At 36.2% G+C, this 23,108-nt stretch overlaps 1 protein-coding gene across 5 annotated transcripts in view; it reads left to right on the top strand.

The window, feature by feature from the left end:
* Positions 1-19,402, top strand: part of DENND6A (DENN domain containing 6A) — a 35,675-nt gene extending 16,273 nt beyond the window's left edge. For 2 of the 5 annotated variants that reach the window (XM_052776997.1, XM_052776996.1), the window contains exons 8-21: positions 886-965; positions 2,485-2,547; positions 3,215-3,270; positions 3,614-3,736; positions 3,916-4,011; positions 7,286-7,380; positions 9,828-9,893; positions 9,989-10,053; positions 10,675-10,764; positions 15,836-15,889; positions 15,979-16,088; positions 16,686-16,788; positions 18,258-18,332; positions 18,848-19,401. In XM_052776997.1, coding sequence (XP_052632957.1) covers positions 886-965; positions 2,485-2,547; positions 3,215-3,270; positions 3,614-3,736; positions 3,916-4,011; positions 7,286-7,380; positions 9,828-9,893; positions 9,989-10,053; positions 10,675-10,764; positions 15,836-15,889; positions 15,979-16,088; positions 16,686-16,788; positions 18,258-18,332; positions 18,848-18,979 — 1,208 coding nt within the window. In that variant the 3' untranslated portion in view covers positions 18,980-19,401. Of the gene's footprint in view, positions 1-885; positions 966-2,484; positions 2,548-3,214; positions 3,271-3,613; positions 3,737-3,915; positions 4,012-7,285; positions 7,381-9,827; positions 9,894-9,988; positions 10,054-10,674; positions 10,765-15,835; positions 15,890-15,978; positions 16,089-16,685; positions 16,789-17,330; positions 17,459-18,257; positions 18,333-18,847 lie in introns of those variants that run through there. The other 3 variants (XR_008233485.1, XM_052776994.1, XM_052776995.1) reach the window with 3 other exon arrangements.
* Positions 19,403-23,108: the final 3,706 nt, after the last annotated feature.

Raw genomic sequence — 23,108 nt, 5'->3', positions numbered from 1 at the left:
TCCTTAGTTTGCACTCTTCACAAATTTAGTTCTCTTGGGCGTTCTGACAACTTCTGTTAAGCAGCTGGTATAGATGTCATCTTGTGGGGGGGTTTCTTGTTTGGGGGGGGGTTGGTTTTGGTTTTGGTTTTTTTTGACCAAAGGGAAAAAACAACAGCAGCATTGATAACAGGTACCTCAGCCTTGCTGTAGAACTTTAAGAGCCAGAGAGGGCCAAATGGGAAAGTTATTTGCTCTTTACCTATAAATGCTGTGTTCTTCGTACTGTGTCTGCCCTATACAACATTCATGTCTTTGTGCTTTCACTGAGCAGCAATTTGTGGAAACCATTCTTGATGAAGGAATTGTATTTTTTAATCACCTGTAGATAAACAGGGGTTTTTTTGACAGGTTTTATTATGAACAAAATAAGCTCTGCAGAAACTAGTAGAATTAGTAATGATATTCATAATTTTTTACAACAAAATGCTGAAAAACTTTCTAGCCAAGCTAGAAAGCTAGCTTTTTCCTTAACTGCTTGTGTTCAGCTGTTCTACCATAGCAAATGTACATAAATGTGTGTTCTTTTCCAAGTTTCTTAATATGTACTTTCATGTTTCTCATACAATACTTTTTCAACTAATTGCAAGTCTAGTTGCTACAAAAAATGTAAGACAAGAGGATACTGTTTTCTTGAAATAAAAACTTTATAGTTCTAACAAAATAATACATTAAGAATGTCAAAAAGGCTGTAAAACTTCTTTGGAGTTAGAGTGATTAAGAGAGAAGTAGAACTGTTGTGGGCTGTCAGCACTAATTTAAAATTACAGTGTGCACAAAGATGACTACAATATCGTGGGTTATAGTATATATAAACTAGTTATAAATTATACTTTTTTTTTCAAGTTTGTAGCGATGTTGATCGTTGGCCACCACCAATTCCAGGGAAAATACTGCATTTGCCTATTATGGGTATTATAATGAAGGTAAATACTCCTGCACTTATTTTTCTCTGAGCATGTTTTCCCCTCTGTTTACTGTATAGGTACTCACTGTATTCTGCCTTGTTTTCAGTGTCTCATGCTTCAGAACAGGAATAGATGTATATTCCCCTCAGAGTTAAGTTCTGGGAGATCTTGATTAGGTTCCTTGATTGGGGGGAGGAGGGAAGGATCTTTTATGTTGCATAAGATAACATGTAATTTTTGTAGATGTTAAAAAGCCATGTTTCAGTCCAACTACTAATTGCAGTGTCTGTATTATCCTTCTGGAATATGGATTCCAGGAGACTTTAATGCTAATTATGTTCGTCAAATCAAACATTAAGTAACACTTCAAAATACTGAGAATTAAGTTCCAGTTAAGCAAATTAAATATATTGATGAAAATAATTCTTGTTCCTGAAGTTTGACAAGTAAAAATCTTTTTTGGCCCACACATCAGAAATTAATTTCTTGGTCTGTTGATAATTTTCAATGAAAGTGAAATATGTCTGAAGAAAGCTATTAAAGAAGTTGTATCTAGTGCATGGGGAGGAACTGTGGAGGTTAAATGGTGGCTAAGAACTGAGCCTCTGGGAGCCATAGCATCTTCCTATGAAATGCAATTAAATGGATTTGATGGATCCAGAGGTTACAGTCGGAAGTACGTTCTTAGCAGATACTCTCAAGTTTATGGCTAGACGCATGTACATCACCAGGGAGAGGAAGAGAAGTTTCTGAAGCTGTTCTGAAAGCACAAATTTAATAAAGCAGTGTTCTGGATGCTCGATGATAATGATGAGTGTCAGATATGTCTTGTTTGGGTATTGCCTGCATTTATCTCATCAGTAATTCTTATCCATGAGAGTTCAAATTGCGTTCCTAAACTGAGTAGAGCCATAATTACCATCTTCAGTGATATTGTCCCTGGTTTTTTACACTGCTTGGGCAGTCAGTTTTAATTGTTGTGTATAAATTACATCTATTTGCGCGCATCAGCTTCCAGTATGATTAAATTTGTAGTACTCAAGACTTATAGATGCAGACTGAGATCAGAAAAATGATATTTCTGTTGTTCAGTCTATTTGGATTCTGCCTCATACCCACTGGGATGTCTGATGTTTTAGGAGAGGATTTTTTCATAAAAGTAATTCTGTACCACCTTAAAACCCCATAACCTTATTTCCGATCATTCTCTCCAACATTTAAATGTATTTTTATTGAAATTATTTTAATAGTTGTAACTAATGTTTTCAATAGGTTTTTTTAACTTAAGTATAATTTTCATATCCAAATACTCAATTTGCAATGTAGTACTACATAGTATTGCATATTGATTCCTGTAACAATGATCTGTAGTCTTCAACTATGTATTCATTGTTATGTGGATGTCGTGTAGAGTAAATTAAGCATCGTACTGTAGTACATCCTCTTTAAATGATACATCTTGTCTGTAGAGTCAGTATTTTAAGTCTCTGCTGAATTCGATACAAGGAAAAAATAATCTTTCTTTTTTTTTCCAAAGTTGCGGATTCCAACATATCGTGACAAGCCTGGAACAACACCAATAGTACAGAATATGCACCAGGTAGAGATTAGATGCTTCTATTGTATATAACCCCAAGGCAAAGCTAAATATCTGCATTCATTATTTTACTTTAAACTTGTCCATAAAAGATTGGTAGCAAATCCTCATATACTTTGATAATAACGAAATCCCCAGTCTTTGAAACTTTGAGTGGAGGAGTCTAGAGCTGGATTCTTCATAGAAAGATATTCTAACCCAGTTACCCCAAGTACTTTAGAAGAGGGATGTCTGGCTCCTGGAAGAGGATAGTTGGCTGACAAAATTACTGAATGTGAACATCCTTCTAATGGGTGAAACTATACTAAACTAGGTTTTTTTTGAGGATGAAAACTGAATTTAAAATCTTTAGCTTTAGAAGATGGATGTAAAAAAGATCTGCCTGTGCCTTCAACTGTTGTGTGACTGTTTTCTAAAACAGCTTCAGTATGTTATCTCTTTTCTGGACTGAAAGTTGCATGCCTGTAAGTGGTGTGTGTGTTGGGGAAAATCTTGCTTTTAGCACACAAAAATAATTACTTGTGGAGATAATGTAGTACATACTGCAGTAGTACAGTAGTGGTAATTAGGGTATATACCATCTACTGTCTGTAAGCGTTTAAGGGAAACTATTTCATTTAATACCTAGGTATTCTAATGACTAAAAACCAAACATTGTGATGTCTTTTAGGCAGATGCTCAGATCTCCATGGCTTTACCAACTGTTCATGAAGTAGATCTTTTCAGGTAGGAGTTTGGACTGATTTATTTCTAGTTGTGAATTCCCACAAGTCAAAGATTTATGATGGTTCCATAACACATATCTCATAGCTTGTAAGCTAGCATTTATCAGTATTGGTTTTAATATTCTTTTTCTGTAAAGCTGGCTAAAAACCAATTCAAACAACATGCAGGCTGAATCTGCAATAAATAAGCAAGGTCATTAAGTGTTCCATTTTACAAGAGTATTTTATATGTTTCAAATGACTATTAAATACTACTGCAAACTTCCTTTTTATTCAGTTCTTAATCAAATACGTATTTCTTCTGGTTATGTCAAGTGTTTTAAAATACCTCTGTCTGGTTTTAGGTGTTTCTGTCCAGTGTTCTTTCACATTCAGATGCTTTGGGAACTAGTACTGCTAGGAGAACCACTTGTTGTGATGGCACCATCACCATCAGAATCTTCAGAAACCGTGTTGGCACTTGTTAGGTAAATATGTAGTGGAGCTTCCTAACTAATGATTGAGTGAGTCATTGTAGATTGTAGCTGAGTGCAACTTCATTTGATCTGAATATAACAAAGCATTACAAATTTTAGATTTGCTTGTTTCTTTCATGAAATTTTGCACTGTATACATACAACACGCTTATCCTCTTTCTACCTTGCAGTTGTATTTCACCATTAAAGTACTGCAGTGATTTCAGGCCATACTTTACCATACATGACAGTGAATTCAAAGAATATACAACTCGCACACAAGCCCCGTAAGTAAATCAAACTTTGTTGTGAAGGTGTTCCTCAAAGCCACTTGTAACCATAAATTTGTTTTAAGATACTGCTTAACTATTCTGAATTTCTATCATTAGAGAATTACATTTAGACCCTTTATTTATAAGATTTATCTTGCAGAGTGCATTAATTAGCTGTTTTAAGTTTTCACTCCAGTTAGATAGGATAAAGCAGTTATGAAACAGTGTCATAATTAAACTACATTTGAGCTTCATAGGATACTTGTGTACAGAATAAGGAAAACTGCAAATATGACAACAAGAAGAGTTTTGCTTTTCCGTAAGGGTTTGTGTATGCAACACCAGCTCTGTAGTAGCTTCTTGGGAAATTGTTCTGTAATTGTTTTTATTTTTGAGCAATTGCATTCTAGAAGTCACTTTGTTTAGTAACATCTGTACAGCTGTTTCATAAAGTTAACCCGGTGGGTGTCCTAGTTGAGAGAATAATTTATAAAAGTAAATATCTCTTAATTAAACATGTTAGAAAAATGTTGTAAATAATTCAGAAATTAAGATTCTTTTTTTTAAGAGTGTAAGTCTACAGAAACAATTCTGTTTGAAACTGCTTTAAGGACACACTTTTCCCCCCTTTTTTCTAATCCTCCTCTTATGTTGAGAGCATACACCTCCAATATTTCTTATTGTATGTTATATAAATGCAACTTGATTTGGGAATGGAGTGCATGTGTTAGATTCACTGATCTTTTTATAAATAATTTTTTTTTCTAATGTCTGAACAGGCAGTGGTTATTGTGTTTGGGTTTTTTGTTTCGTTGGTTTTTTACTGTATTTTTCCTCTCAATGAAAGTATTGCCAGAGATACAGCAGTGAAAAACATATAAACGTAGGCACTATATTTCAGATTGTATTCCATGGGAGTGGTTATGCAGTATGTAATTTAGTTTCTAAAAATAATTCCAGGAAGAATTTGGTTAAACTTTAGTAACCCATGTTTAAAAATTGCATCTGCTCCTGTGTAGCAAAATAGAAAGGTTGTTCAGTACATATGTTAGTATTTGAAATAGAGCTAGAATTGCTCTGGCTCTCTTATGGAAAACAAAAAAATTGGAAAGATTGGAAATAGGCTTTTAAAGCAGTGGCTCTAAGAAGGGGAAGAATCCAGATGGTGCAGATTCTGTGTATTTTATTACCTTTAGTGAGAGGGGAGCAAGGGGCTGTTTTTTCATTTTGATGTTTTGATTTATTGTGCCTTTTCAGAAATTACTTCAGTGGTTTAAAATCAAAATTGGTTCTGGTAAATGTGATGGATTAAGGCTCCTAAAAGTGACCAGGTAGCTTAACAAGTCTTGCTATTGTATCATCAGTAGCAGTGAAACAACACTCCTCATGATTTGCTACCAGTTTACCTTGACCTGGAGAACAATTATTTGTGTGTGTATGTGTGTAAATGAAAGTCTTACTTGACTTTAACCCTCAGTCTTTAACTCTCCAGTTAGTAAAAGGATGTCAGTTTGTGTACATTGGTCCAAACCAATGCTGTGTGAAACTTGCTTTTTGGTTCCCACAAAATAGGCAAGAGAATATTAGTTGTTAGGTTAGACTTAATCCATTCACAGGGAGAAGGAGAATGCCCATTGCTGGGGTTCTTTTGAGCCTCAGTTTGCTTCTTATGTTGATTCCTGTGACATGACCACGCAAAGAACGTAAGAGAAAACATCATAAATTGATTTTTCAGAGTACAACGAAGGAATCTGTTGAGACTTTTTTATGGACACTGGTCTTTATCGTTTTGGAAGAGAGATTGCAAATCATGTATGATAATACTGAAAAATCATGAATTACGTTTGCAGATCCCAATGAATTTATATCAATAATGCAAATTAGCTTAACAGGATTATAAAAACAGCAAAAAATAATGAAACCAAATTCAAATGAGTTGGGGAAAAATATATCTGGAAAAAATGTTTCCAGGTGATCATACTTAACAGCAGTAGGACTCAGAAGAAATGATTTTTCTGGTGAAGGTTGAGTGAGTGACAAGCAAGAAAAGACTTCTGAGAAACTGATACAATTTGGTGCTGCTCATTCTGAGATGGAATGGAGAGATTAAACTTGCTATTTCCGTAGCCCAAACATTATACTAAGCTACAGAGCTGTATGATCAGATTTTGGTCCTATCTGTGAATGCCTAAGGAGTTTTTATATGTTTACATATATATTAGTCATAATTAGCAAGTGGAGGGAGGAATGAAAGTCAGAAATGTTTGTAGGTTAACATAGAAATTGATGCCCAATTGCTATCATGATACAGATGGAAGAATTGAATAAAAATTTAAAAAAAGATTACTTGTTTTTCTCCCCATCTTGCCTTGAGGAACAGGAAATTTAAGGATGGTGTACAGAAAGTGTTAAAATTTGGGATTTTTAAAACCAATCTGAAGAAGTGATGATAACCTATTTTTAATATGGCAGTTCCAATGAGGCTTGCAGTTATGCTCTCTCCGTAGCTAACATTTGGCTGTAAAGTGGATGGCAGCCACTATACTGAAAAATATGTTTGTATTTCATCATATTAGTGCTATAAATCCCAAATTCTGCAGGCCTATGCTGTAGCAGCAGCCCGATGCTCTTACTGCCTCTTTTTCTCAGGGTGCCCCTGTGCATCCTCAAAACCAGATTCTAAGCACAGAGTAGACAGAAAAATCTGACAGGTTGTGAGCTTGGGCACAATGCTATTAATGTGCTTGTACTTCATCACTTGGTAACTGCTTTTTAACAAAGAATGCTGAAGTGTTGGAAAGTAGGATATTAAGTGTCTCTCTTTCTTAATCGTGTCATCTGAGCAGTAGCTGTACTGAGAAGTCCAATGCAAACAGCAGTCATGTTGACATGCACATTCAAGTACTGATAGTTTGTTATAATCAAACCTTTAAAAGTAGCAATTTGTCTTTCAAATACAGGTCAGATTCCTGCTCATTAAAAAAAAAAAAAAAAAAAATCAGATAATAGCCTGTTCTCATTATTGCAAATGGGCAGAATTTAGCCAAGAGTCTAAGCAGATGATGTCACTTTTATTCTCTACTACTGTTTGGACTTCAAGATACATCTGTCTTGCTATTTTCTAAAACTTAAAAACTTTGATAAATGTACTGTGCTCTTACGTGCAACTTAAAATGTAACTCTTAAATACAAGAGGAAAGTAATTTCAAGTTAACAGAGTTGACCTTTTATATTCATTAAGACAGAAGCTCTTACTATCATATTTTAAACATTGTCATTATTTTTCTAGACCATCTGTCATTCTAGGGGTGACGAATCCTTTTTTTGCTAAAACACTTCAGCACTGGCCTCACATTATCCGAATTGGAGATATTAAACTTCCAGGTAAAGTACAAATATCTTCTATAATCCTGTGTGACAAGATCTAACTGTGTGCTTATTTATTTACGAACATATGCAATTTAGTTCAATTAATTTAGTTTAATACTAACCAGATCCTCATGGATGTAAATCTGTCAAGTGAAATTAGGCTCTCGAGTACCCTATGTCTTGTATTGCCAAATCTAGTATATTAAATGCAAAAGATGGTAATACTCATTAGTAATAATGTTTTACCTTTCACACAATCCTGTTTTTGTATTTCTACCAATAAGGTATTAAAATGAGAAACATCATTTATTACTGATGTTAATTTTGGGATGAGTAGAATGTAATAAAGCAGTCACAGCAGGTGTACAGAAAGACCCATGTGAAAGCTAAGTTTGGATGTTACAATAATATAAAAAGTGGCTTGTTGACAGTATTTTGATAATATATTTCTAATCTGGTAATATTCCAGTAATTAATAGTTCAAGTTGGGTGATTTCCTTACATGATTGAGTAGAATTTTAATTAATCTTTGGATAACATGTCAATTGCTAGCCTGTAATAAAATACTGCAGTACTCTAATTATTATTTGAAATTCCCGAATGTAGCTGTTTGCTGTGACAAGTTCACAATTCTGTTCTGAAAGTGGGAATGCATAAATATCCAGTTAGGATAATATGCTATGAAATTCATTTTTGTAGAATAAGTTACATTCAGTTTCTGAATACACCAAATTAATTAAGGATTACATACTGTGTTCAATATAATTAGGCAACGTTTTGCTTTACTTTAAAATATCACACCTGTCCATGCTTCAGAATACCTGTGGGGGCTTGGGGGTGTGTAGGGAGGACTTAGCTACCTGCTCTGTAGTTAAGATTTGGAAAATAGAATCTTATTTAAAATATTAAACCTCTGCAAAGCCACGTACACAGGTTGCCTTCAAATTTTATATAGTTTCAAGTATGAAATTCTAAAGTTTCGGTGCAGCTATGTGAAATGCTTAGTCAGGAAGTTCCAGAGATGTATCTGTCTGACCTGTCTTTAAAAAATTTAAATTTTATTTGTTTAGGGACTGTCCTGGTTTCGGCTGAGATAGAGTTAATTTTCTTTCTAGTAGCTGGTGTAGTGTTATGTTTTGGATTTAGTATGAGAATGATGTTGATACACACTGATGTTTTCAGTTGTTGCTAAGTAGTGTTTATATACTAAGTCAAGGATTTTTCAGCTTCTTGTGCCCAGCCAGCAAGAAGGCTGGAGGGGCACAAGAAGTTGGGAGGGGACACAGCCAGGACAGCTGACCCAAAGTGCCCAAAGGGATATTCCATACCATGTGATGCCATGCCCAGTATATAAACTGGGGGAAGTTGGCCTGTGGGGCGAATTGCTGCTTGGGACCTAACTGGGCATTGGTCAGCAAGTGGTGAGCAATTGCATTGTGCCTCACTCGTTCTGTATATGCCAATTCTATTATTATTATTATTATTATTATTATTATTATTATTATTGTAATTTTGTTTTTGTTGTTGTCATTATCATTATTATTGTTTTCTTCCTTTCTGTCCTATTAAACTGTTCTTATCTCAGCCCATGAGTTTTACTTCCCCCCCGCCCTCTCCCCCATCCCACTGGGTGGGGGGCGAAGTGAGTGAGCAGTTGCGTGGTGCCTAGTTGCTGGCTGGGGTTAAACCACGACAGGGACAGAGAAAGGGCTTGTGATTTTTTTGTTGGTGGTGGTGGTGGTGTGTTTTTGATCTGTGGGGTTTTTTTTCCTTTTCTCCCTACTTTGCAGTTTCAATAGCAATTTATACTATTATCTTTTCTGAAGCCGAGCATCCAACCAGATCTAAAGAGGAAGGTTCTGCTGAGGCTGCAAGACTGTTATCAGGGTTTAGGGTGTTCTGTCCGGAGAAGGATATATTTGAAAAACAAACCAAAAAAACTTAGTTTGGCCTATGGAAAAGGAGACTTAAATTAACTTTCTTACAACACTTAATCCATGGCTACTGTTTTAATTTCTTGTATACAATTTTTGTTTTGGCCAAGGTACTAAAGATTTGTGCCTGAAAGCATTTACCCTAAGGGGAACAAAGGAAGATGGAATAAAATTTGAAATTAATGAAACAGTCATTCACAGTCAGTATTTTTCTTTGGCTGCTTTGATTCAGAAGGTTGTTGCTCTGTTTTTTTGGTTTGGTTTTGGTGGTTTTTTTTTTTTCTTTTCAGCAGGAAAGCCTTATATAAAAGTGAAAAGCCTGTATGCTGTTACTCATATGTTTACTGGATGTCTCTGGATGTGTACTTGGATGCTTGTCAGTGTTTCTAATGCTTCTTACAATATTAGATAGTCTTCTAAATGAAAGCATCCGTTTCTAAAAATCAGTGCAACGTATAGCACATCAACTGTAGTATCTAGTAATAGAGATGGAGATTTCAAGTAAGGTGACTTTAAATGTTTTGGCAGGTGAAGTTCCAAAACAGGTGAAAGTGAAAAAACTGAAGAACCTAAAAACTTTGGACTCCAAACCTGGTAATAAGTTGCATCAGAGTTAAATTACCAGTATTTTAATTTTAAAAAGCATACCCCATTTTTCCTTTGGCTATATGCTGATTTTTTTTCTTTAGGTGTTTATACCTCTTACAAGCCATACTTGAACAAAGATGAAGAAATTGTTAAACAGTTACAAAAGGTAATACTGCAAGTCTCTTCTTAATGAAAACTGTTTTGTGGTACTGTTGTACGGTGTTTTCATTTAAGGCTGAACTCTGTCTGTTAACTGCATTCTGATTCCTTTGCCCTAATTTATAACTGGATAGATGTACACCCTCATTGTAGAAGAAGGGCTGCTGCCTTGTTAGCAGCTTCTGTAGCAACATGAATGGTAGAACTCAAGTAGTTAGATTAATAATTTAGAGAATTGAAGTGATTGATCAGTTTTTCTGTTTTGGGTTTTCCGCCTTCTGCCATCCCCCTCTAGTCTCTTTGGTCTAGAAATCTCATGCATGAGATGTGTAAGAATCAGAGCTTCCAAACTTTAACTGATTTGCACAAGTTTGTTTATAGAAATTTCTCTTTCCTTGAATTTCTTTACATGAAAATAAAAAATCAGCAATTGAAGGGATGGGTATCTCTGCAAAAGGACTGGACACTATTGCTTTCCTTTTGTGGTTCAGGGTAGGGGGTGCTATGTGTAGGCTTATGGCAAATGAATACAGAAATACTGGAGTAAATATTCTTAAAGAAAACCCCACAAATACTTACATATTTTGGGGTAACAGACTTACTGTGATATTTTATTTCTTTTTTTAAGGGTGTACAACAGAAACGTCCTACAGAAGCACAGAGTGTGATTCTTCGGCGGTATTTTTTGGAATTGACAGAAAGCTTCATTATTCCATTAGTGAGTTCTTAGACTAATGGGTTTTTTGCATATGTAATACGGAATAGCTTTTTTGGCGTTAGCCTGGCTAAGTCCAGTAACTACCCCTGGGGTCAACACTGGGTCCAGTACTGTTCAACGTGTTCATTAGTGGTCTGGATGATGGGGCAGTGTGTACCTTCAGCAGGTTTGCTGATGGTGCAAAACTGGGAGAAGTGGCTGATGATATACCAGAGGGTCGCGCTGCTGTTCCAAGGGACCTCAGCAGGCTGAAGAAATGGGCTGACAGGAACCTCATGCAGTTCAGCAAAAAGAAGTGCAAAGTCTTGCATCTGGGGAGGAAAAAAAACCTATGCAGCAGTATATACTGGGGGCCACCAGGCTGAAAGGCAGCTTTGCAGAAAAGGATCTGGGGGTCCTAATGGATGTGAAATTGAACATCAGCCAGCAATACGCCCTTGAAGCAGAGAAGGCTGATGGTATCCTGGCCTGCATAGGGAGGGGTGTTGCCAGCAGGCTGAGGGAGGTGATCCTTCCCCTCTATTCAGTACTGGTGAGGCTACACCTGGAGTATCATGTCCAGTTCTGGGCTCCCCAGTATCAGAGAGAGATGGAGGCACAGGAGAGAGTCCCATGAAGAGCCACTAAAATGGCTGAGGAACTGGGGCATCTTTCATATGAGGAAAGAGAGAGCTGGAACTGTTTAGCCTAGGGAGGAGAAGGTTTGGGGGGATTTCATCAATGTATACAAACATATATGAATCTGAAGGGAGGATATAACGAAGATGGATCCAGGCTCCTTTCAGTGGTGTCCAGTGACAGGACAGGAGGCAATGGGCACAAACTGAAACACAGGAGTGTTTGTCAGCCATCAGGACTGTGAGGGTGACTGAGCACTGGAACAGGTCAGGTTGCACAGAGAGCTTGTGGAGTCTCCATCCTTAGAGGTATTTAAAAAACTGTCTGGGCATAGTCCTGGGCAGCCTGCAGGTATGCTTCAGCAGCGGGGATAAGAGGGGAGTTGGACCAGATGGCCTCCAGATCTCCCTTCCAAACTTAGTCATTTTGTGATTCTGTGAATACTATTTGAGCTACAGAAATTTACCATTAAGCTATGTCTTGACTTTCCTAAAATGCTGTACTCTTACAGGTCTTTTAATTACCATACTTAGCATAAAAATGATGAAGGCCATAGCTTAATGTTAAATATGAAACATTTATATACCCAGACAAAAGGTTCAGATCTCAAAAAGTAATTCTTTTTTGTATGTGTTGCTAGACAGCATTTTCAGATGTTTGCTTGCAACATACTGTGTAGCATTTATGCAAAGCAAAACTCTGCGTGTGTGTGTCTATTTTATCATGGAGTAAGAAGGAAATTTCTTTAATTCTTCCTCAACACATGGAACCACTGTCCACTGTTGAATTTTTTTTTTATTTTTTATTTAAGTATAAGGGTGTTTCCCTTGGCCTTGAGAAATGTCAATATTGGAAGGGTAGGGTTAGAAAGTACCTTGTAATGAGAAGAGCTCTATAAGTGTATACTCTTGTAGCAAATTACTATTTGCTATGATAGCTGAGGGGATACTATAAGGTAATTTTTCTGTTAATATGTGAAAGATCAATCAATTCAACTGGTAAATTAGACTGGCTTAATTTTTTTCCTTAAGTATTTATTCTATCTTCTAGTGGTAGTGCTTTTCCATGCAGATCATTAAAGTTTAGACAATTTTTCCCTTTTCCAGTCATATTTGTGTACTCACTGCTATTATGCTTGGCATGAGAAACTGTATCTAGCGCATGCCAGTTTCTTTCATCTGCCCTGTCCAGACAGAACATTTCATTACTTGTCCTCTAGGCAATTAATTTACTTCTCATACTTCTTTGCAGACTTACTGTCTTTGCAACTCCATTTTTACCGATGTTTAATCTGACTTTCAGACAACAATGTCTGTATCCAAAGACAGACAGCTTAGGGTTTTGTTTTGGTTTTCTTTTTTTGTTTGTTGATTTTGGAATTTTTTTGCCATTGAATTACCTGCAGTAGACAAATTTCAGCAGTCAAACCTCCTTGGGCAGTTGTTTTATGGCCTCAGGGCAGCTGTGTCCTCAGATTACTGCAGTATTTGCAGGATTTTCAAATCTTGCACCTACATAAATAAAAGTTACAAGAGACTTTTGAGAAGGCGGCAATGTCTCTACTCAGATTCAGCGCATCTAGAACTGGCAAAAGGATTATTATGAAACTCAGCTTTATCTCTGTCTCATTTCCTGTCAGGAAGTGTTAATGGCCAACATGATGTAGCAGGGGCTACAGAATTGGCTTTCTCTTACCTGGTCTCAGTTTTCCTCATTATTACTGTGTTTCAGAAAAAAATGGGCAAATGAAATTTAGTATGGGTGGCTATTTCAAACACTTAAAAACCTTCGGGGAAAAATCACATATACAGAGCTCTTCACTAGATCATAGAATCAAAGATGAATGTCGGTTAACTGGGACATCTGATGCAACCCCACTGCTCAGAACAAGGCCAATATGAATATATAGCTAAATATCAAACCTTGCTTTACAAGTATAGGCGTAACTTTTGGACTAATTCAACATACTTATGTCCCCTGATTCTAGAGAAGGCTTTGGTCATTATCCTCATGCTTTGTTTTCCTCAGAGGTGGTAAATACAGCTTCTAGATCACTGGTGACTGCAATGATCACGCACAATACTGCTCTTTCCCCAAGCCTTGGGTTTTAGAGTACAAGACATTTTCATGATGACTTGCCATTTCTCAGTCCTGCTCTGCTTGGCCATAAACCTGATACAGTTTGACATCTGGCGGGGGGGCGGATCCCAGAACAACATTGAAAGCTTTCAGAGTTTGTGGAGTTTGTGTTTTCCTTTTTTTTTTTTTTTCTTTTTTCTGTCAACCTCAGCAAAGAGCCTGCAGTTTTTGTTCTAAACTGTAGTAGAGGTGAGTCCAGTAATCTGAAGGTTCATAATGAGACTGATGGAATCTAGTTCCTTCAACCATAATTTCTGTTCAGGAATTTTCTTTCTGATTTTGTTGTTTTATCTTTGTCTATTAGTGATAAGCTGGGTTTTTTTTCCTCAGTGTTTCATGAGAATGGATTCTAGAGAGTAAATCTCAAGACTTTCTGGTTTCCTCCCAGCAGTTTCTATACGCTGTTCCTGTAAAAGAATGATTCTCACAAGAGTTTGCTTTATCAGGTGATAATTTCTTCTGGTTTTGGGTGCGATAAAACAGATTCTGAGAAAACTCTGCAAGTTCAGGTGACCCTGGAAGATGCTATTACACTTTTCCAAAGGAGAGACTATTACTGAACGTTGAGATACATCTACTTTGTATCAGGGCATGACACAGAGAATATTTTTTTCAGTGGATCAGAGTATTTTATTATACAGCATCATGCTATTCTGGAAATGACAGATACCTGGTGTTTTGCTCTCTAAACATGGTACTTCACCTGTTCAAATCTCTAAGCCTAAGTTAGGGGACAAATTTTGTCTGATTTCTAACCAGTTGGCAGAGTTCGTTGGAATGCTTAATGTTCGTGGATTTATTTTTTTTCTTCTGGACAGAGATCTCAATTTGCCGAGACAAATTGTAAAATAGGAATTCATATCTAATGTAATAGTAAAAACTTACCCGTCTTGTAAATTGAAATGCTGCTGTAGTGTTTGCAGACTCCTGACATACCTTTATGCTGACAAATGGATATTGTGTGTAGGTTGCTGAATTCGTGCATATTTGTAGGCTTTGACTTGCACTGAAATGGAAATTTGTCATGTTTTCTAATTTGTGCATTAGGATAATGATAAATATGTTCCAATATGCTCTTACCTAGCATTGGAGGTATGAAGTCAGAGCAATGATGGACTTCACCAACCCAAAAAGTTCTGTGTGAAGTTAAGTCATTTCTCTGGGCAAGTGGTTAAAATTGGGAAGTGATACCTTGGGCATTGGATGTTTACATATCAGTTGTCCCATTCTGAGCCCTCTGAACACTTCTTGTGGATGACCTGAACTTTTCATCATTTTAGAGCATGCATGATCAGTTCCAATTTCTGTCCGCAAGAATTGGGACATCCCGAGAGACTTGTTTGTCCTTAGGTGTTAATGATTAGAGGAGTTTTTCCTTAAAATTTGTCTTTCTCTGTAATTTTGAGACAGGATGGACATGTAGGGTGAATCTAAAACCTTTCCCTGGCATTCCCCCCCATCTTGCTCAAACTTTCTCTTCAAGTGAGAAACTTCATGCGTTTTCTGTCACAAATCTTAGTTTATAGGGTGAGATCACCCTTTACATTCTCTGCCACAAGAAGAGTATCTGGAGGGGTCCTTTGTTTCTTCAAAAGATAGAACTAGACTTTTCATAATGTTATCAAAGCTGATTATGTTCATAGATCGAAAGGTATGACCATTTGCGTACAGCCGCTTTCAAAATGTATAGCAGCTTGTTCTGATGTGCTTGTGTGAGCTGGCAGAGCAGAGCTGCTTCCTGTCATCAGACCTTAAGCTTCAGCAGTGGCCTTGCTGAGAATTGTCTCCACTACTCATACATTAGATAGCCTGTTGGGGCTCTAGCCATGCCTTTGCCAAGCATTGCTACTGCAGAGATGCCCACAGCTGATACAGCATTTTGTAGGTTAGTTGTATATTTAATGTTTGTATGAGGGACTCTGAAAATCACTTCCAAATACTTGATACAAAGTGGGATTACTTTTGGAATCACCCATGATATGAAGGTACCTGTGGACTGTCGCCAAAGAAAAGAGAGATTATTTACTAGTGGCTGGAGTTGAGGATATATATATTCTATGTATACTTTTGCTTCTTGTCCTCCTTTCCCTCATGTCCTTCTTAAATCTTGCTGACATAAAGTTCTGTAGTTGGGAAATACAAATGGTATTAGATAAGCTCCTTATGCTCTCATGGGGTAAATATGCATGATCCCACCCTGTACCAATACTTAGAAGAGAAAAGGCTGTGGTCACAAGTGATAAGTAAACATACACGTGGACTGTATATCTTTAAGACTGGTAATGCAAACAACCTTTCTTTTTCCTTCCCGTAGGAACGTTATGTGGCAAGCCTAATGCCTTTGCAAAAATGCATATCACCATGGAAGGTAAGGAAATATAATTCAAATGAGCTAGAAATTGGTGATTAGAGAAAACAGTTATGGTATGTGAATGATTTTTTTTTTTCTTTCCATAGAGTCCTCCACAGCTGAGGCAGTTTAGCCAAGATGACTTCATGAAGACACTGGAAAAAGCAGGACCACAGCTTACATCAGGTTTAAAAGGAGACTGGATAGGACTTTACAGGTCATTTCTTTCATCACCATAAAAAAATTAGTTTCTATAAATGAAGACAGATCAGTACTATGTATGCTCTTTTCCTGAGCAAACTTAGTATTAATTTGAATAAGACTTACTTTTAGAATATATGCTTTAATAGGAATTGATAGTGCTTAGTATACCTTACTTGCTTAAATCTCTTTCTCTGTAACCTGTTAATGGTTTTCATAAGATGCTACTAACACTACAGGTCTCTGTATACCAGCATTATTTGTGCTTTTATTTCTGGTTCTAACTTGATTCCTCCTTCTAATCAAACACAGAGATAAAAATGAGGATATTTCAAACTGAGCCTTGCTTTTTTCCTGACAAAAATTCCTAATCTTTATTGTTTTTCAGACACCTTTTCTTTACATTGTTTTCTCAATCCTTGTCTTGATTAATAGAAGCACTTGTTATACTCCACTTCAGAATATTACATTTTTTTGAAAGTAAACAGAGAAAGGGTCCTAATATCTTCTTCAACCTCAAACATAATTAATTTACATTTGAAGATGTAGAAAAACAGTGTTAGCAAAATTGTAATTAAAATATAAAATATATTTTGCTTCGGTATTTTACCAGGCATTTTTTGAAATCACCAAACTTTGATGGTTGGTTTAGAAGCCGGCAGAAAGAAATGACACAGAAGTTGGAGGCCCTTCATTTAGAAGCACTCTGTAATGAGGTTAGAAAAATGTGTGCTTATGATTATATTTATCATCTTGTAATAAAAATATATTCTCCCTCAAGTCAGTTTTACGTCTGCTGTTTTCATTGGTTGAACATAAAAATATTGGCAATTTTGTGAAGCCTGGTCTAGCAAAATGTGATTTTGTTAACCAAATACAAGCTAGAACTAACATAGCGAAAGAGAACAATATGAAATATAGTTTGTTTGTAAAATGTATCTTTAGTATTTTTTTTGTTTTGTTGTGTATTTTGAAATTGAATACCCACCCACCCCAAAAAAAAGTTTTTCCTCTTACTTGATAATGTTATTTTATTCAGCTTCCTTCCTTGACATTTCATTTGACAACACATATCTACTTGTGATATCGTTTGTAGCTTTGAAGGTATAAACTCAGTGAGTACCACAGAAAATTGACAACTAATTAGATATGGATAGTAAATAAGCCTACAACTGATCCATAGTAATTGGAAGCTGAGAAGTGAAAACTGTTTATTGATAGATAACAAAATGCCACATAAATGATCTTATGTTGTAAGATCCATTCTTTACTTAAGAAGCTGAAGTGGGTATCAGTATAATTTGAATTGGAACAATGATAAAGAAAGGTATCGGAAGAGGAGAAGAGATTGTACAGCTAAAGAGAGAATAGGAAGAACAAAAAGAAGTAAGTCAACACCACAGCTGTAAAACAAACAGAAAAATTGCGCTGGTTATTTTAAAATAAGCCATTGATTTTTATCCCTTGCCTTGTCAATTCCCAAACATTACATTGTAGCAACCCAAAGAGATTGTTCAAACAGAGCAGCCCAAATAATTTGCAGGGCAATAGCTAGGTCAATTATATCACCTAGAATCTATCCAACTATATTTGACATTAACTTACTGCAAAGAAATGCGTCACAAATTTATTGCTGATTCTGCCCCTTATTAGCTTTTTCTTTTGATCCAAGTGTTAACATCTTTCTGAGCAAATGTCCTTAATAGGTGAATAGTAAAGGGGTAGGGGAACAGAACTTCCATAAGAAAATTAACTTAATGAGTATATTTTACTAGTTATTGACTATGTGATCTCCTTTAATGCTGTAGAAACAAGTGCTGCCTGGCACTATTTTAATGTTTCATTGTGCTGGCAGATCCAATTTGGTGAACATTCATTGCCATTTTGCATTGTAGATGCTATTTTTGAAACTAAGCCTGTTTGGCATGATTTTTTTTTTTTAATTTGTTTGTATTGTGTTTGTGTGCTAGTCTCCTGTTATGCTAAGTCCTGGGCAAACATGCAAATAAAGCAGATTTTGCAGCTCACTGTAGAGACAGTACCTGAGTAAAATATGCTTAGTAAATGGCATGAGAATAAGGACAAGGAGAAGACCCATTCTGAACAGTGGGTATAAATCAATACTACTTTTGAAAATTATGTATGTTGCCATAAATATTTCAGTGCTTAATTTTTATTCTTTTAGAACTTGGTTTTCTGGAGTCAGAAGCATACTGAAGTAGAAACGGTGGATCTTGTCTTAAAGTTAAAGAATAAACTGGTAAGTAACTGAATTGAACATGGCTCAAATTTGCATGACTTAACTAGATAAAAATATTAAAATATTATATGGATGTGTTTACAGGAACTTTAAGAATATTTTCATTTAAGATCTAGGTAGCTCAAGGAATCAATCATTCAGGTTTTTAAAACAAAAACAGTTCATTTTAGCCATGACTGAAAAGTTAGCTAGCTTCCCAACATTGTCCAGCTATGTTGGAAGCATTGCACTGATCTTGTTTTTTTTAAACTAGTTGGAATTTTGTAACTGATCTGAGTGGGAGCAAGGCTGAATACTCAAAGAAGAAAGTCAAACTTTCTTGTGATTACTAAAAGTCCAAATCAGCATTAGCTCATGCTGTTGTGTGGTTGTTGAGGAAACCTGCTGTTGTCCAAAGTCCTACTCAGTCAGTAAATAAGGAATTAATTTTCCAGATTTGCTAACATGTCACTTTGGTGTGTCTTAAGGTAAACTTGCATTTTCAGTAGAAATCATGTTGTATTGTACCTTTGCAGTTGCAGGCTGACAGAGAACATCTTCCTGTGAAAACTGACACACTGAAAAAGCTGCAGATGCACATCAATGATATTATACTAGCACTTCCAGATGACTTACAGGACATCTTGCTCAAAACTGGCACAACGTGATTTCTACTGGGCTATTTTTGTGCAGAAAACAAAAGGGCAAATACAGTTTCACAGAAGACAGTGGCTTACCAAGTTTGGAACACAGCTCCTAAATAGTATATTAACACTACAAATGGACTGTACTAATAGTATAGCCCACTATACTGTTTTCACTGTTTTTTCCACTTAAATACCAATGCAACTGAAGGAATTCCTGTGTCTAATAATGTTTGAAATAAGTGCTCTTAAAATAAAATGTGGGCATAATGAGACTATACCACAGTATAGGACCACAGTGCAGTGCTGGCATTGCAGAATGTTTTCCAATTGGTGCTGCTATACCCAATCCTGTTAACTCAGGGGTAAGCAATATTGATCCTGTACTGTCCTGTTGATGTAGTACCTGATTGGGGGTTGTTGGTTTTTTGGGGTGGGTTTTTTTTTGTTTTTTTTTGTTTTTTGGGGGTTTTTTAAGTTTTCATCTAGTGGTAAGTCCAACTGACATATTATGTGACTTGGTCAGAATACATTAGAGTTGAGGTATTTTACTGGTAAATCATTGCTTTCAAAACTTTCAGGGACAGTTGAAATAATCAGATCGGTTCTTAACTTTCTTCCTTTCTCCTCCTTACCATCTTTCCAAAACCATATTAATTTAGCATCTTTAAAGAAGAGAAGGCAGCTGACAGATATTTCCTGAAGAGAAGTCTCTTCCATTCAATGTCAGTTAATTAGGGTGCTCTTACTCACATGCCTTAAAGTAATTGTATACTAATTGGTGGTTTTAAACTGCTGACATTCAGGATTTAAAGTGTATCACTAGTGTAAATGTAAGCATGCAGTATTCATCACAGGAAATAAACACGGTGTTCTAATATGGATTTTAAAATTGGTTATTTCAGTAGAGTTAGCTGATATACAATCTGTTTCAGCTGGAGATCATACCAGTTAGCTCCTGTTATAAATTTTTTTTTGTTTGTTTGTTTGTTTTTTTACTTATACCAGTAGGGTGTTTGAGGAGTTAATGGGGCTGGAGGGAGATGACGTTGGCTTCTGCTGAAAAAAGCCTATGGAAAGGTCAAACTGTGGCAAGAAAAGATTGTAGCATAAAATTATTCTCAGTATATGCATATAGCAGACATGCATAAAGAGTAATTTCTTCTTGCATATTAACCAACAAGAATGTGATGTTTATCTTCTTGAACAAGTTTCAGTGGTATATAAGAACTCAGCTGCTTCACATGCAGTGTTATATTTTGACCAGTTTCAAGTAGAATAAACTTAATGCTGTAGTGTACACACAGCATACACTTTTATATGACAAGTGGATCACAGTTATAAAATAAACTCTGCTTTTAAGTGCTTGGATAGAATTTTTAAAAACTTAGGACATAATCCTGCTATAAGAATATGCTTTTGTATGATAAATATTTCATATCATCTTTCTAAAAATGTCTTATTTAGATATAAAGTGTCACAATGGTATTTTTATGAAAATAATGTATTTTAATACTGTTATGGTTTGTATACAATTACTCATGACCAAAAGTTTAATGTATCTATTATGTTACTTAAACTATACCACTTCAGCATTAATTTCTAACTTGCAAATTTTTTTTGCACACCCTGATGAATAGCATTTCTAATCTAGAAAATAGTAAGTGGCCATTCTTATACTAAATTATCTTAAATATTTAACCTGGAGCACTGTGTAGTTTCTTGGAACCATGTAAACTGGTAACAACTATGATAACTATCACATGACTGCAAATATGTATTTTTGTAAAAGAAAATAAAGGGTTTGATTTTTATTTTTTTTTCTTTGGAAGTTAATGTGACTTAGATGATGGATGCTATTTGTTTGTTTTTCCCCTCTTGTGTGTAAGCAAAGCTGTTCAGCAGCTTATAGAGACTGCTGCTTAGTCTGACTTGATGAAGCTGTACCTCTTAGGGGCCCAGAACTACCTGATGTGATGGAGTAGTGGTGTAGTTTGATCACGCATCATAGTTGTAGTATGATAGAGCTGCAGGATCCTCAAGAAAGCAAATGGCAGGGACTGGCTTCCAAGCAAAATTCACCCAATCTGCAGTTTATTTCCTGTACACATCTGAGAGCCTTTGAGAAACATGGTAGTGGGAAGTAGACTGCAAGCAAAGCTCAATTCCGGTTTCTTTAATGGAGTTGGTATTAGTTTAAATCCCTGAATAACTAGATGCTTAAACAGAATTAGAGTGTTGTTCAAAAAAAAAAAGCAAAAAAGAGTTGTACTGGGTTGTTTGCTGTCTTCCTCAGTGACTTGTAATGCTTTTAGTAATGGTGGTTGAAAAGGACCTTAACCTATAACCACAAGTCTAGGCAAAATGTAGTCACTGCAACAGGAACAGCCTTGTTGCAGGTTTCTGATCTTGTCCTGTCTCCCTGCAGTCCTCTTAAACTGAGCACGCATGTTTTGACTAGGAATGCTTCAGCCATTCATAGTGTTGCAGCAGCGGAATTGTATCTGTTGCAGAAAGTAGTTGCCCACTTGGTGAGCTGGAATTTTCCCACCCGTTTTTTGTTTTGGTTTTGTTTTTTTAACTCAGTGTGCTTAAAATACAGGTAAAGAGCCTATACCTCATTCATCTGAGGCTTGACAGCTAAAGGACCGTGCACAAAACTACTAGTTTCTGTAACTTTGCCTCAGTCTTCACCTGACTAAAAAAAAGAAAGTTATATATATGTATGTATGTATACTCACACATGGTTTGGACCAGGATGGGAAAAAGTCCCTAAGTGAAGGAGAGAATACCTCGGTGATTAGAAAGGGTCCTAGAAAAGAGGTAGCAGCTGTTCAATCAAGAAATGCTAAAAGATAAAGGGCCCCAGTTGGGTCATCAGAAAAAGTTAAGACTGCCTCAGTTAGTGTAACAGGAGAGTAAACTGGACACACACAAGCTTTGAGACTTCTCAGATTTCTTTTAAACAATGTAAAAATAATGCCAAGAACCAAAACATGAGATGGAGTGCAATCAAATATGGTAAAGGTGCAGCTAGTCCTTCAACAGTGCTAACATCCATGAGCTGAGTCAAGGAGAGTGAACCAAAAATACGTTGTGAATAATAGTTATGTATGATTATACAGAGCAACCACTTATGTTAATGTTGAAACGCTGATTATTGACCATCACTTCTAAAGCAAATGTTTGTTAGATTGTACTCAAACAACTGAAATAATGGAAGGTATCTATGAATTACCTAGCTATAGTAAGAATATGCCAGCTTGATGGTCTGGGAAGTAACCTTTCAGAGAGAGTCCTTCAAATATTTTGTAGTACACTTATCCTCAGCTAAGTTCAGGGAAGCTTAATTTCCATGGCCAAAAACAAAAGTAAAAATGCTGAGTGCTCTGAATAGGAAATTGTTAAGTATTGGAAGCCTAGAGCTGGACTTCTTAAAACTATGAGGAAATTGAAATCTAATAGTTCATCAGGATCATATTAACATCTTACATACTAACTAGATTTAAGTTTCAAATAAGTGATATTTTAATTTTATAAAAATACAACCCTCAATCTTAATTTACAACAGATTTTTGGTTCAGAAGAACATAATTTAAAACCTGAGTAAGACTCAACATGACACGTAAGAAAAGAACAGCCTAAGTTGAGTCTCACTCACAGTTGTCTACTGTTAGGATTTGGTCCAGGACTGTCTCTTTTATCACGACCATTAAAGATGTTTTTCTTTAATGGAAGATAAGTAAATAGCTTCTGTTTGAAAAATGTTAGCTCTTGTGTACTGACATAGTTTCTAATTTGCATGGGTAGGCTATAACTCCCTTGAACGTTTGTAGGGATTGAACCAATGCTTCCCTGGGATAGGGAGCTCAGTCACTTAGGTATTAAATGCAGCTCATCTTACATTGCCCCAAATTTAATTACCGCCATACCAGGGGCTTTTTACAGTAGCTGTGAAAGAAGCTGTTACAGCTGGTTATGAAATTAAACATATCTCTCAAAAAATGGCATGCTTCTAAAAAACCATGGCTTGTTTCAGTTTTATTCCCATCTAACTTCCCTCTATCTGTCTGCTGCTTCCCGGCTGAGGAGCCACGTGCTGTTTTGGTGCCAAGATCACACCGTGTTTCGCCTTGACTCTGCAGCCGAGGGT

Source organism: Harpia harpyja, chromosome Z (genome assembly GCF_026419915.1).
Source record: "Harpia harpyja isolate bHarHar1 chromosome Z, bHarHar1 primary haplotype, whole genome shotgun sequence".
NCBI classification, from domain to species: domain Eukaryota; kingdom Metazoa; phylum Chordata; class Aves; order Accipitriformes; family Accipitridae; genus Harpia; species Harpia harpyja.
This window is presented reverse-complemented; position numbering and strand designations above follow the sequence as displayed.